Source organism: Penicillium chrysogenum, assembly GCF_028827035.1.
Source record: "Penicillium chrysogenum strain IBT 35668 chromosome Unknown utg000001l_segment0_segment0, whole genome shotgun sequence".
Taxonomy (NCBI): Eukaryota; Fungi; Ascomycota; class Eurotiomycetes; order Eurotiales; family Aspergillaceae; genus Penicillium; species Penicillium chrysogenum.
Window position 1 is genome coordinate 8891176 of NW_026622749.1, and position 14236 is coordinate 8905411.

The 14236-nt window shown below is 49.8% G+C and overlaps 9 protein-coding genes across 9 annotated transcripts; 7 read left to right on the forward strand and 2 right to left on the reverse strand.

The window, feature by feature from the left end:
* Positions 1-162: 162 nt before the first annotated feature.
* On the forward strand, positions 163-1270 carry N7489_003502 (phosphatase PAP2 family protein; the record flags this gene model as incomplete). The annotated part of the gene is made up of 4 exons (XM_056709257.1): positions 163-303; positions 358-451; positions 509-848; positions 907-1270. 4 exons carry the CDS (start codon positions 163-165, stop codon positions 1268-1270), a joined length of 939 nt encoding a protein of 312 aa, XP_056573559.1.
* Positions 1271-1619: 349 nt separating this feature from the next.
* Positions 1620-2420, reverse strand: N7489_003503 (putative alanine--tRNA ligase; the record flags this gene model as incomplete). The annotated part of the gene is made up of 1 exon (XM_056709258.1): positions 1620-2420. One exon carries the CDS (start codon positions 2418-2420, stop codon positions 1620-1622), a length of 801 nt encoding a protein of 266 aa, XP_056573560.1.
* A 700-nt stretch (positions 2421-3120) lies between these two features.
* N7489_003504 (polysaccharide deacetylase family protein) lies at positions 3121-4105 on the forward strand (the record flags this gene model as incomplete). The annotated part of the gene is made up of 2 exons (XM_056709259.1): positions 3121-3574; positions 3627-4105. 2 exons carry the CDS (start codon positions 3121-3123, stop codon positions 4103-4105), a joined length of 933 nt encoding a protein of 310 aa, XP_056573561.1.
* Positions 4106-4318: 213 nt separating this feature from the next.
* On the forward strand, positions 4319-6006 carry N7489_003505 (Zn(II)2Cys6 transcription factor; the record flags this gene model as incomplete). The annotated part of the gene is made up of 2 exons (XM_056709260.1): positions 4319-4872; positions 4896-6006. The coding sequence occupies 2 exons, from the start codon at positions 4319-4321 to the stop codon at positions 6004-6006; spliced, it is 1665 nt and encodes a 554-aa protein (XP_056573562.1).
* A 421-nt stretch (positions 6007-6427) lies between these two features.
* N7489_003506 (uncharacterized protein) lies at positions 6428-8378 on the forward strand (the record flags this gene model as incomplete). The annotated part of the gene is made up of 2 exons (XM_056709261.1): positions 6428-7555; positions 7608-8378. 2 exons carry the CDS (start codon positions 6428-6430, stop codon positions 8376-8378), a joined length of 1899 nt encoding a protein of 632 aa, XP_056573563.1.
* A 208-nt stretch (positions 8379-8586) lies between these two features.
* On the forward strand, positions 8587-10068 carry N7489_003507 (F-actin-capping protein subunit alpha; the record flags this gene model as incomplete). The annotated part of the gene is made up of 7 exons (XM_056709262.1): positions 8587-8847; positions 8939-8957; positions 9052-9164; positions 9224-9313; positions 9380-9432; positions 9482-9619; positions 9717-10068. 7 exons carry the CDS (start codon positions 8587-8589, stop codon positions 10066-10068), a joined length of 1026 nt encoding a protein of 341 aa, XP_056573564.1.
* A 446-nt stretch (positions 10069-10514) lies between these two features.
* Positions 10515-11319, forward strand: N7489_003508 (PEX11 domain protein; the record flags this gene model as incomplete). The annotated part of the gene is made up of 3 exons (XM_056709263.1): positions 10515-10668; positions 10746-10900; positions 10954-11319. 3 exons carry the CDS (start codon positions 10515-10517, stop codon positions 11317-11319), a joined length of 675 nt encoding a protein of 224 aa, XP_056573565.1.
* Positions 11320-12518: 1199 nt separating this feature from the next.
* On the forward strand, positions 12519-13289 carry N7489_003509 (uncharacterized protein; the record flags this gene model as incomplete). Its single annotated transcript, XM_056709264.1, has 1 exon — positions 12519-13289. The coding sequence occupies one exon, from the start codon at positions 12519-12521 to the stop codon at positions 13287-13289; it is 771 nt and encodes a 256-aa protein (XP_056573566.1).
* Positions 13290-13450: 161 nt separating this feature from the next.
* Positions 13451-13972, reverse strand: N7489_003510 (uncharacterized protein; the record flags this gene model as incomplete). The annotated part of the gene is made up of 1 exon (XM_056709265.1): positions 13451-13972. The coding sequence occupies one exon, from the start codon at positions 13970-13972 to the stop codon at positions 13451-13453; it is 522 nt and encodes a 173-aa protein (XP_056573567.1).
* Between the last annotated feature and the right edge of the window lie 264 nt (positions 13973-14236).

Consider the following 14236-nt stretch of genomic DNA (forward strand, 5'->3'; position numbering starts at 1 on the left):
AAATGTGAGCCCAAGGGAGCAGAGTGGAAGTTCGGGTTAAAGAGAGAGCGGAGAGAGAGAGACGTGGTCCGTGCTTCCGCAATGTGTACGACTGTCAACTTGACCTGTTTCAATCTCGATCTGCTTTCAGTAAAATCTCTCTGCAGGCCACAGTTGTGTAGGATGCCTCACAATGGTTCGGGGAACGGGGCGACCCCGATTCTACAACGCGTTGGACTCGCTGGTGCCGCAGCTCGCTTTGCGCAACGCACCTATGCCGCCGATTATATCGCATTAGGATTCCTAGTGGCAGGATGGGTACTAGTAAGTCACAAATGATCTAACTCATGGATATAGTTCTTTTTAACACATTGATAGATTCAATTATTCGTGAGCCCGTTCCATCGCATGTTTTCGCTAGATAACAAAGCCATTCAGTACCCGTTCGCCGTCCACGAACGAGTTCCTGTTTGTAAGTCGACCGTTAATGATACCGTCTGCTTCTCTTGATTCTAATGAAGAGTAACAGTATGGTCGGTCGTCTTCGCTGGTCTGATTCCTTTCCTGATTATTCTCGCCTGGTCCGCAATGTTTCGCGCCGGTGTGCAAAAGACGCAAGTGACAGTACTTGGGTTATTCGTGGCTTTGATGTTGACCTCATTCCTGACCGATATAATCAAAAATGCGGCGGGAAGACCGCGTCCGGACTTGTTGTCGCGCTGCAAACCCTCCAGGGGAACGTCGAGCAATGCGCTGGTCGCATGGACTGTGTGCACAGAATCCAACCAGCATATTCTGCAAGAGGGATGGAGGAGCTTCCCTAGCGGGCACAGCAGCTTCTCTTTTGGTGGCCTGGGATATCTATATCTGTAAGTGATTCTCCGAACGCACCGCGCTAGGACGCTCAAGCTAAAAATGACCCTGTAGCTTTTTGTGTGGTCAAATGCATGTCTTCCGTCCTCGAACGGACCTTGGACGCTGTCTACTTGCGTTTTTCCCATTACTGTGTGCTTTGATGGTGGCCCTCTCTCGTCTAGCCGATTACCGACATGATGTATATGATGTGACCTGTGGGGGACTCTTAGGCATGCTGATAGCCTGGTTCTCGTACCGACGCTACTATCCACCACTGCGGTCGGTCATGTGCGACGTCCCCTATGACAAAGCTGACATTGCTGGACCCGATGGCTTTGCTAAATTAGGTGATGAGGAGGCTCTTGCACAGCCCTTCATTTCACGGCCTGATCCTTCGGAAAACTATCAGCTCCAGGACACGGAGCCATCTCGATAAACCTTGCGCTTATTTTTAGACATTATAGTTACCTACCTAGGTAATCATGTCATTTTTCTACCGCGAAGTTCCACTCGCACTATTAGAGGGCCTTTTGCTGCTCGACCCTTGTCTTAAAGACACCTGAAAGTGAACAACATCGGTTTGGTTTTGGCATATTTACATTGCTCGCACACGTACTCTAGAAATTTCTGTCTCATATTGCCGAAAGGAAAAGCAACTCGACGTGAGATCTTGTCAAAATATCCATTATTTGGTCTATTGGACTTTTATCATAGTCTGTCATACTCTGCTCACACCCTGTCTATATGGTGTTCTAAAACTTGGACATGGATCAAGTGAATCGGCATCATTGAACCACATAGCTGACCCGCGAGTTTCCTTGTTTTCTCGAGATCTTCTTGACGGTCACAGATCCACACAGATCTGTCGAATCGACATGTGTACCTCCACAGGGGTACACTTCAGCGCCGACGATGTTGACCACACGAGACTTTTCACCTGCGGGCACCAAACTGCGATCGGGAATCAATCGCTCCAATCCACGCGAGCGGAAATCCTCTTCGTCCCACCATTCGATTTGAACGGGCATCTTCGCGGCGATATACCCATCCAACTTGTTCTGGATTGATTCCTTCCATTTTCCTTCAATTGAGCCTTGAAACTCGCATGCTGCCGAGTCGGGGAAGTGTGAGGCTTTCAGTTCATCGAAGTCCTCAATCTCTTTCTCCAAAAGATGTCGGACTGATGCGCCTAGTACGTGGCCTGCGGTATGCAAACGGGAATATAGTAGACGCCTTTCCACATCAATTGCTTGCAGGACGGTATCACCTTCTTTGAAAGCGGATGGTGGGCCCTCGAAAAGCCCGAGGTGAAGCACCTGTCCATTGGCATCCGTGCGGACAGCAGTGACTGCGAAAGCGCCAGATGGGCCTTTTAATAGCCCTGTGTCAGAGGGTTGGCCGCCACCTTGGGGGTGGAAAATAGTGTGCTCGGTGACAATAACATGATGTTCCTCGCTGGCATCTTTGAAGAGTAGACGATTGGATTCTTCGAGGTCATTGAAAGGGAAAATGGCCGTCACGGTAGTTTCAAGAGTATGGAGACTGGCATCGTGCTGGAAAACCAAGATGGTGCGAGTTGAGGCCATCGTGTGAATATTCGAGCGGAGTTGATGCGGGGGAAGGAGATAAGCCCGATTTTGTCAATCGAAAGTGTCTTGGAGTACTCGGGACTTGACATGATTCTATGTATTAACTGCAAATATTATCACACCTATATCATATATCTCATACCTATTGGGTTCTTATTACTTTTCTATATTCTATAGTCTATTACCTACCTTGGAAGATCCATGGATGTTGTAGTATACACGCTCAGTATACTTCGAATTAAGTCAAAGACTTGACAATTGAAATCAATTTCCCGCTCTAATTGGAGTTGAAGATATTCAGTCCGGCTATTCCTTACCTTAGCGATTGACCTGCCAATCTCTTTAACCCGAGAATCGAGGATTGGCCAGTGACGCCGTCTGAAAAGATGGTCTGTCTCAAACCGGTCAACTTCTTTACGGGGAACCCGAGTTTAGATGTTGTTGTATCGAATCAAGAGGATAACATGAGTATCCTTGTCGAAGAGCCCACCAGATGTTCCTCAAATTAGAATGTGAATTCCAATGCAAAGACAATGAGGTTGTTAAGGAAGAGAGCTATGGCGGGGTGGACCCCAGTCGGGTCATCTTTCCCGGTTGAACTTCGTAAATTAAATAGCTTGACCTTGACCTTGACATTGACCTTTCACTACTCACATCGATCTTATATCAGAATATCATTCACTCCAATTCACTTCAAATGTCTTCCCGGAAACCCAAGGTCCAAATTCTACTCTCCGTGGATTTCGATGCCGTCTCGGGCTTTCTAGGGACTGGGGCTTCGGCTACAACCAATCTGGCCGATTACAGCAGTGGCTTTTTTGCAGCTCAGGTCGGAGTGCCACGCTTATTGCGCCTCTTTAAGAAACATGGAATTGGTTCCTCGGTGACTTGGTTTGTGCCCGGTCATTCAATGGAATCATTCCCGGAAGAGACCAAAGCAATTGTTCAGTCGGGCGCCGAAATCGGTTGTCATGGATATGCGCATGAGGGCTCGAGCCAAATGACTGAATCACAAGAGAGAGAGGTCATTGCCAAATGTGTGCAGCTGGCGACCGACTTGACTGGGAAGAAACCTCGAGGATGGAGGGCGCCATTATATCAGTTGCGAACTCACACCATTCGAGTTCTGGAAGAGTTTGGATTTTTATACGGTATACTTTGCTCGCTACTTTGTCTATTCCAGGAATACTAAATTCAAACCAGATTCGTCTCTGACACATCATGATTCATCGTTGTACTTTGTCCCTCGAATGTCGGAGCCCAAGGCCATTGACTTTTCACCTTCCAAGTCTGCGTCTACTTGGATGAAGCCCCTTCCTGTCCCTGCAGCTAGGACTCCTCAAACTCTGGTTGAGATTCCGTGCAATTGGTATATGGAGGACATGACTCCTATGCAGTACCTCCCGGGTCTAGAAAATTCACATGGGTTTGTCAGTCCGCTCACTATTGAGCAGAATTGGAAATCCCGATTTGAGTTCCTCTACAGTGAGGCCCTTGAAAAATCGATCGAGGAAGATTCTGAGCAAGGCTTCGTTTTTCCTCTGGTGCTGCACCCCGATACCAGTGGAATGGCTCATGTGGTTGGGATGATCGACCGAATGATTTCGTGGCTCAAACAGCAAGAGGTTGAATTTGTGACATTTGGCGAGTGTGCGGCAGAATGGAAAAGGAATCAAGCGTAAGCATAATCTAAAGTATTCTGATTCTGTCTATGTTTATATACATAGACCATCACCTATGTGTACTCCGTGCCTACATAGCAGTTGGAGATTTGGTGGGGCGCTTATCCGCCACTCGCGACCTCCAATTTTCTTTACCAACTTCATCCCATTTGGCCCAAGGCTGTTTGCTGTTTCATACCATGTGAAGTTTACATACCCAAATTTGGAACTCGTATGCCACGAAGAAAAGCTGCAGACCGCACAGGTCCGGTGAAGACCCGATCTCGCGATGGCTGCAAAGAATGCCGGACGAGTCGTGTCCGATGTGATACCGCAAAGCCTCTTTGCACGCGTTGCCGGGAGAAAGGACTGCCATGCACGAAGAATCTGGTTTTAAAATGGGAATCTGAATTCATCAGTCGAGGAGTGGCCTTTGGACGTGCGGGTGTTTGGAATAAGACTGGCGCAAGTCAACCTACACACGGCTCGCTTTCTTCGGAAATGCATGTGTGGTGCCCAGTGCCCACTATCAGCTCCTGGGGTTTCATAAACAGCGGTGTATCGACATTTGCACACCCAGATGAAGTGAATGTTGACTTCGATGAGCTGAATGCATTGATTTCAGTTGCCGGGAGCTCAAACTCACAAATATGGTCCTGGTTACGACATTTCCCACATCTGAGCGAGCTTACCAGCAATTTCAACCCCAGTCTCCCCCGTCTCTTGCACTATTTCCTGAACTATCCAAATCTGGGCACGGGGAGCTATTTGATTACTATCTTCAACAAGTGTGCCCCCGCACAACCGCCAGCTCCACATTTTCTTCGCCGTTTGCCTCTGTCATTCTGCCATTCTGTTTATCGGCTTCTCCTACGCTTTTCAAGGCCATTCAAGCATTGGGGGCATGCCACTGGTCAAGGCTCAATCCAAGCTATGGTGCAATCGGCCTGCGTTATAAATCAGAGGCTTTGAGGGACCTTCGTCAACGTCTTTCGTCGGAGGGAAGTTTGACATGCTCCATGGATCCCGAAGTACTGGTTATCATGATCATGCTATGTCTATATGAGATAGTGGACAAGTGTGATCAACAATGGACCATCCATCTCAAAGGCGCCAATGATTTAATCCGACTGCGAAGAAAACAGCAAATGACATTATCGCAGTCAACAGCCCCATCGAATCCGGTGACGAGTTTTGCAGAGCAATTCTTTGCCTTCCAGGATGTCATGGGTCGAACTGCTTGTGCCAAAGAGGTCTTGTTTGGTACCGACTACTGGAAACCGGACGAGCGCAACATCGATCTTTGGATGGGATGCAGTCCTGAATTGGTCTCGATCCTAGCCAAAATCACAGATATGAGTCGAACAAGGAGACAACATACGTCCGACTCAGACAAAGCATCGTTCTCACTACGCGCGGCTTCTCTTGAACGCCAACTAGAGAACTTAGTCCAAGAGGTGGGAGAGGGTGACGATGAAACTCTCGCACTGGTTGCGGATGCTAAGCGGTTGGCTGCAATGCTTTACTTACATTGTGCTCTATATGGGGCTGGTCCCACCACACCTTTAGTGAAGTGTTATGTGCGCCAGATTCTGCGACTCATATCGGACCTTCTTGACCGTAAATCGCTGGTCAATGTGACATGGCCAGTCTTTGTGGCAGCTGTTGAGCTTGACCCATCTGATGATGAGCTCTTCCCGGACTCTGCAACGGAATCAGGGTCGGGACGAGCGATTGTGCTACGTTCCCTGGCAACAATGGCTGATTCAACCATCTCGAACATTGCTCGAACACGGGCAGTGATCACCAAACTGTGGCAAACGCGCGACACAGATTTGATCAAGGGAACTGCTCTGCAGAATCATTGCAATGATTGGGAATGGCATGTGGTGCCAATCAGTAATGCCATGAGTCTGGCGTGAGAGCGTGAAGGATGAGCATATGGAATCTCTGTACATTAGTTACGCATTGAATGATCGATCAATTGTAATTTCCTCGGTTCAATTGCATATCCCTATACACAGAGAAAGTGTACAATTGCACATCCATCGATACATCCAGTGTGTATCAGATCACTCACTGTGGCAGAGGGGCTTGTCCGGATCAGGTTAGCGTAATGTCATCTGATCTCGTTAACCGCTCTGAGCCAGCGACATGCGATGCAATGTAGACCTGACATGGATGCGAAGACTGTGTATATCTTGTTATAAACTGCAGTGCACGTGCTCCTCGGGCATTAGCTGTGGTGTTGACCCAGTTCTCTACCACGGTGCCGACGAATGATGCCCTTGACTGTTGCGCCCTTGCTCTGTATCGCTAAATCAGATCAAAGTGACCTGGATAATGGCGCAGGTTCGACCTCCAGCGCCGGGGCGCAGTACATCAGCCCACGGGTTTGAAAGCAAGCTCAGTCAACAATTAGCTCAACCTCATCAAACCGACCTAGAACACCAACTTGAACCGTCGCGTTCTCCCAAGTCGCGCTCCTTATCTGATGCGTCCAGACCTACATCTTCCACCCAACCATCGACTGGTGATCTCAGTCGAGCACCAAGCAAAGACGATAATGCAATACCCGCTCTTCCTGCAACACCTCGAAGATCAAGTGCATCTCATTCGAACCTCTCAATAAACTTGTTTTCCAAACCCGCCGGGTCGCCATCACTTACGAACTGCGCCCCTCTCTCTCCTAAACTTGACCCATCACATATCTACGGATCCCCGGGGTCTGTTCTCCCTCGACGATCTCGGGGCCTCGACTTCTCACGCGCATGTACGAACCTACACCATTCCACCCTAGCCGAGTCGTCCCCGGATTCATCGCCCACCGTTGGAGGGCGGGGCATGGCAATACCCCAGCGACGCGGATCTCTCGGAGCGACGTCCGTTCCACCTTTTTCAACGTCGGGTCCAGCGGACCGTATAACAATCTCAAGCTCCATGTCGAGTGTGAATATGATGGAGTCGGACACAAGTAGCAGCGAGGAGGAAGATGAGTCTATGGCTGATCGCGACGATGATATGATCAATACGCCGCAGGCGACTCGCATCAGTGCGCCGAGTCCGTTTGCTAGCAATATGCAAAGCCCGGGTAACGAGTGGATGGGAGGATATTCACAAGCTGCCGCCAGCTTGATGAGCTTCCAACGCGCGCGTTTTCGCAAAGGCCGCAGTCGCCACAGCTCCAGCAGTGCAAGTGGAAACAGCACAAAGCCTAGTCCTACTCCTCACTCTCCGCCCATCATGAAGAGTGTCGAGCACTCAGGTGGTTATTTTGCCCCGCGACAGACTGCGCATTCACGCAGAGAGAGCCTCAGCTTTGGCACACGCGACCTTCGTTTGTCCGATATGAGCGACGATAGTGAGAGTCGCGCGACGCGAAGTGGAAGCCCAATTTCCACTCCACATCCAGAAGGTGGCGGTCCACTGGGAGTAATCCGTCGCGCGGTGACCCGGCGTGGGAGCTTACTTGTAAGTTGGTGCCTTTCTACTTCAGTGGTCCAGAAGCTAACTTCACTGACAGCCTAAGACTAAGACATTTGCGCGCATCCGCGCTGCTCTGATGGAGGAGGGTGCTCCAGTCGATAGCGATATGAAACGAGAAGCAGAAGTGGTCCGGCAGGTCCGCGACACCGAACCTGAATCAACACCTGCCCTCGGCGAGTTCCCGTCATTGCAACCCTCGACCTCGTTGGATTCGACAGTGACAGAAGATCCCGCGGTCAAAGCGGGAATGGATACAGCATCTACGGATACCTTTGGCAAGCAAGCCAGTCGCAACTCGGGCGGCGCCGAGTTTTGGAACTCGTTTGATGGACGATACAAGACCCCACCCCCGGTTCGCCAGGGAGGTCCCTCTATGGCAGATGAGGATATGTTTATGGATATGACTCCGTCCACGACCGTGGGCTCTGTTACCGCGGAATCCTTCAAGCAGCGTTCCCGCTCTTCCACCCCCCATGCCCCGGGTATGCCAAGTATTGGGGAGATCTGTCGCAAGCGGCGTCGTGACGATGACTTCGATCCTAATCTTTTCAAGCGCCGGGCTGTCTCGCCCAGTGTGAGTGTCCAGAGCAGTCCAGTCATGACTCATTCCAACAATGTCAGTGATATGGGCCCCAACATCTGGGGTCCGCCGCCAAAGCCGGGCCTCGGTGCACCGTTCTCCGAACGACTCAGTTCTGAATCAGGCAATGGCAATCGAACGACCTCTCATGCTGGAGGTGTGAAACGCGTCGGCCTGCAAGGGATGACCGAAGCCAGCGATGGTTTTATGAATATGAGCATTGATTGAAAGGAGCTTTTTGAATCTGTGATGCGGAATGTGGTATTCTTGTTATGCGTTCTCGGGTTACGGGCATGGTGTTTTCTCTGTGGGGGTTTTCAAGAGCATGGTGTTATTTGGGTATGGATGTTTTCAAGCAAGATACACATTTGTAATTCCAGCGAGTTTTCAGATACCTCATGGCATATTATTTTTTTTTATCATTCCACTTTCCAGAATGTTGATGTCTGCTGTCTACATCTCATACGTACATTGTTCTGGACGTATAGTCGGCCACGTGCTTATCGCTCTCCGCCTCCGACAGCTCTTCTCTCCGCAGAGACTCCTGGCCCTCACCACTCCAAGCTCCAGTATTACCAAGGATTTCAAATTGCGCTTGAACCTCTTGCTCAATATCTACTACCTTGATCATATTTTTGCCATGGCTTCCACTGTTGAACTGGCGTCCTCCTTCATCGAGGGTGCCCCGCCCGGAGAGGTATGCACGTCAACAATGATCCAGGAACCCCATTCCCTTGGTCATCGTCCGTTATGAGCTTAGGGGTGATTACTGACATGTTTTTCTTCAGCTCGCAGACGTCGTCGCCGGTAAATTGCCCTCCTAGCGCTACGCTGCCTGTCCCGATCCCCGCAACTCCAACACTTGCACGAACGGTGATACTGATCCCCACTACTCGATTAGATGTGCAAGCCTTGACTGAAGGCGATGATATTGTTCCTTCCCTTCTGCCTGCATTCAAGCGATACAACGAGGCGCAGCTCGCAACTGTGAAATTGCCGGGATCAAGTCAGGAGGTGGGTTTCGCTCGAGAGTGGTCTATGTCTGCAGTGGAGCTGACACATTTTCTGGGAAGGTCATTGTTAGTGGGTTTAACGAGCTCGAAGACAACCGCTACTTCGACCCGGAGAGCCAAACCTCGTTCGAGGTCGACCATACCACACAGGTAGGTTTCAGCTGACCAACTGGGGTGGTGCATTGAAGGCTCACGGGGTTTGAACGACGGTAACAGACTGCCTCTGCGGCACAATCATACGCATTGGAGTCAGAGCACGCGGACTTGATGTAAGGAATGATGTTGAAGTCTTAATAGTATTCTGCTTACCGTGTTTAGCAAATCGCTGCTCAAATTGTTCGGTGTTCATGCCCGTGAACACTACCCCAACTGCTCATATGGTGTCTACCCTATTGAGAATGATACTGTAATTGCCATCGTCTTGGTCGCCAACCGATACTCCCCCAACAACTTCTGGTGAGTGATTACACACTCTACAATCAACACTTTGGGTGGAAACTAATCATCATGGACGCTTCCCTGTCTGGGGAGGGTTGTCTGTATATCACAATAGGAACGGTCGTTTCCGCGCGATATACCAACTTCCCGTCTCCTCCGCGTCCTCTACCCTGACTGGCAACATCCACGTCGACGTGCACTACTACGAGGATGGCAACGTGGCCCTCAACACTACTAAGCCTGTCAACATTTCTATCCCCTCCGTATCCGCCGAGTCGATTGTCTCGCGCATTGCTGCGGCGGAGCGCGATTACCAGGAAGCGCTGAACCGGGCTTTCGTCCAGACATCCGAGGGCGTGTTCAAGGGTCTCCGGAGGCAGCTTCCCATTACACGACAGAAAGTGGAGTGGGAGAAGGTCGGTGGATATCGTCTGGGCCAGGATATCTCGGGCGGCAAAGGACGGTAGAGGAGACTTGGAAATATTGTCGAGTGGATGGTTTGACGAACCTGCTCGCGGTCAATAGCTGATGGACTGATATATCCCTACTATTTTTCAAGCATTGTCTCATTTTGCGTGTCAATTGTTTTATTTTCATGATTTGCGAAGATAATCTGTAATTTGTTTTTGTAGTGCTGGACCTGTCGTTTGTATATATCCCACAACACACAACTACCAGCAAACCTCTGTCACACTCATAGAGTTACCCCAGAAAAGCAACTACGAACGATAATTAATAGCTGACTATATGTAAAGTAATTGATATACATACAGGTCTTCGAATATGCAAGGCTGAATAAGCAAAATTACTAGTGCAGGTGAGATTAGCCCGCTTCCAAGCCTTTGACACACAATCCCCAACCTCCATCCCGGAAGAGTATATTGTCCCCAGAGCTCGTAGCAGTGCTGTAGCGATGATCCAACAATTTTCTCGCTTCGTTAAATCGGGCGCTGGTCTCGAAAAGACCCTTCGTCTGATCCAATGCGTGTCGCAGGTCGTCGCAGCGCTCACAATGAGCAGTGCCCTGGCCGTGCAATTGACCACGGTCAAGCTGCAATTGGCATTGGGTAAGTTGATTTCCACATCTGATGGATAGCCATACAGGTTGATTGTCGTAAATGCTGATTTTGGATTTATTGTGTAGCGCGGAGATATTTCCGCTTCTTTGGGTTCATTGACTCCTTCCAGCGGATGTCCCAATTGCTGGGCAAGGATGGCTTCGGTTCGGTGGCTGGGATGCTTGAACTAGCCCAATGCACTTGTTTTGGCCTCTACTTTGTCCTGGAAGACCTGACCACGGTACATTATTTATCGCCTTTTCCATTTGGTGAATAGGACTGACGAAGGGATAGCTTCATGCAATGGGTGTCTACGCAGTGCCCTGGAATGACCGTGTTATGGACCAAGCAAATACTTTCTGGTTCTATGCGCTCTCTTTCTCTGTTGTCGGGGCTATGTGGGCGCTGCTTGTCGGTCCCGCGGAGCAGCCTTCTAAGAAGAATGGCAAGAAAAAGAACCACAAGACCGCCTCGGAGAAGGCTACTCCGGTCACACCGACTGCTGCCTCTGCCTGGGTCAAGCAGATCGTGGTGGATGGCTGTGACTTGCTTATCCCGCTTGAGCTTCTGGGCTGGATGCCCACTGGGGACGTGGTGGTTGGATCGACCATGGTGTTGAGTACACTGCTGACTGCTCAGGAGATCTGGGCCCGAGTGTGATTGGAATGTAGATATAGTCGTATTGGTGTCAGCCGATAGACATAGACCTTAGACTTGGATTCAAAAATGTATAGATCATGCCGACATAAGAGATGATGGCCATGAGCTGGATAGAAAAGAAAGCCCACACCAACCGCAGTACAATGGAATTGGGGATGAACATAGCCAAAAGCAAAAAGAATGGACTCGCGGGGAATCGAACCCCGGACCACTCCCATGCTAAGGGAGTATTATACCACTAAACCACAAGCCCAGTTCGATGGAAGTGACTGCCCATTAGCGTCTGAAGAGCGGAAACCAATAATGGACGGAATACTTGTGCGGATCTTAGCCGAAGGGTGAGTGACTCCACCAATAAAGTGCCAGTAATGTTGGGAGTGGATCCTGCTAGTCCCGGGATACCCCATTAGGAAGGAAGTCGGCATCAACAGATCAGAGATTGGAGATCGAAGCCATTGTAGTTTTCTGCATTCGGGGTGCGAGGTGCGCCTTTTTTTTGGACATGGAAAGTGTACGGCATCAGCAGACCCGATATTGAAGCCATTGTAGTCTCCTAACATTCGTGGCACAGGCTGTTTCTTTGATTGGAAAGGAGTTTGGATGGAACTTCTCGCCGAGATGGGTCTGAAAGATCGGATGTAAGTCGACTTAGAGCGGCTGTGCTGTAGTGGTTCTGTCCATCAGGTGGTGGCAGTTCACTTTGGAGACTGACAGACATTATCACGACATTGACCGTTCACCGGCATAGATCCTTCTCGCCCCATTGTGGTATCTTTTGCCTTGGGATATACATTGATCCATTGGGCCGATTATTGCAACCAACTTTGGAACACTGATTGGGGAGTTGCATAGCCCCACTGCACAGTGTGAAAAGACGCGGGCTATGCGAGGCTCAGCAAGTCCAGGTATCAGCATAGAAGTAGCGAATGGAAGAAGAATCCTTGGAAGAATACCTACCTAGGTAGGTACTTAGTATTGATGATCTCCGACGTCATGGGAACACGAGTGCCAAGAAATTGGAATAAAGTTCGTTTGAACCCGTGGATCGACCTGGCAGCCCAGCGCCCAATTAGGAAAGTCTCGTATTGAAGAAGACAGTATATATACCACATACACAGAAGACTGCTGAATGCCTCTGGGAGTAGTTATCCAGAGTCATTCAAAGTCATTCAGAGACTCAGAGCCAAATCACCTTGACAATGACCACAACCATTCTTGATCCTAAGACAAAGGAAATGGAGATTAACTCCTCAGCCTTGTCTATGAGATCCAACAGTACTCTAAGCACACTCATCGAGAGTCCATCCTCTTTTTATCCATCACACATTTTAACCATCAATGCGCAAGGCATTCGCGCCTTTCGTCTCCCACTGCCATCTCGCCAAACCGAGATCTTCATCTACAACCCAGATGGCACCGAGGCCTACGTTTCCACGCGCGACAAACTTTGTTCAGGTAATGCAATCCTGTCCCACCCAGAGCGCGGAAGTCTCATACGGACGGAGTACTTCTTCGGTCCGGGCCGTGATCCCGTTGTACACCTGCTTCAACCTTCCAGTGACATTCCCGAGGAACTGAGTGTCACTGGGAAATGGACCTCCCGCACAATGTGCTTTCGTATGCCTGATGGTAAACAGTTCGAATGGGAATATGCCAAGGAAAAAAGGGCAGATGGGCAGAAAGTCAATTTGATTGTTTTTCGTGCAGCGGAAGAAGAGAAGGGCAAGGGTAAAGAGACTCGGGGCCATAGGATTGCACAGCTAGTTCGAGGAGAGGATTCTCGGACGCCCGGCACATCGCGATCTTCTGCGGGCAATGGGGGTGAATTGCAGATTGATGAAGCTGCATTACAGTCCCTGGAACTGGATGAAGCGGTTATTGTTGCAACTTGTTTGATGATGTTGAAGAAAGAGATTGACCGACGTAGACTGATTCAATTTGCATTGATCGGGGGAGCTGGTGGTAGTTGAGATTTATGGAAAGGTTGACAGGTCGTTGGAAGGTCTGTGTATTTTTAGTTCTCTCAACGCTAGTATCTATTTCTCTCTATTTTCTATTTGGATATTTGGATATCTTCTTTTCGAAACTTTATAAGCACCCAAGTCCTCCAATTGTTTGGGGTGCCAGCCCCTCAATTGGCCTTCTCGTTCAACAATTCAGAGATGTGGTCATTAAGCCAGTACCCGTTCAGCTTGTCGGACATGTCCTTGGCCCCGGAGATCCAGCCTCTGCAGATCCCGTCCCCTGCCCCGCAGGTACACTGGAATGCCTGGTCCATGTCCCACTCGGTGCTGGGGTAGAAGAAGGTGAGGGCATCGCCTGCCTTCAAAGGACGGTCGTCCACAACACGCACCTCCATGCGGCCCATGTCGAAAACCAACGATGGCGCGCATGAGTGGTTGCAGTAGACTAGGTCGGAGTTGAGTTCGATGTGAGTGTCGCGGCCGGTTTGCACACTCGTGTAGGCTTTCTTTCCGGGAGTTGCCGTAGTGATCTTGGCGAAGAGGGCGCCCGCGGGGAGGTCCACGAGAGAGTAAGCTCCGCTTGCGAATGCTTTCGTACTGCGTTCAACACGCAGACAGTCGGGATGGGTCGGAGGAGGGAAGTTTGCAAAGGCGGGCGTCACGGGAATGGGATCGGCGGATGGGGCCATATTGACGGAGGTATGGAAAAGGGTATAATAGGACGATATGAGGGTAGGATAGGAGAATAGGAGAATAGGAGAACAGGAGAACAGGAGAACGAGATAAGGTGAATGAAAAGGAAGGGGAAATACCTGGGGTTTTATTGGGGTAGAGGTAGTGATGTACAGATGTAGACAACATCCCACATTGTTCCCTTCAACCGAGGTCTTTCCGCTCGGAAGACCGAGGCACAGGCCTCTGAAACGAAATTAATTGTCTCAAAATAAAGAGTC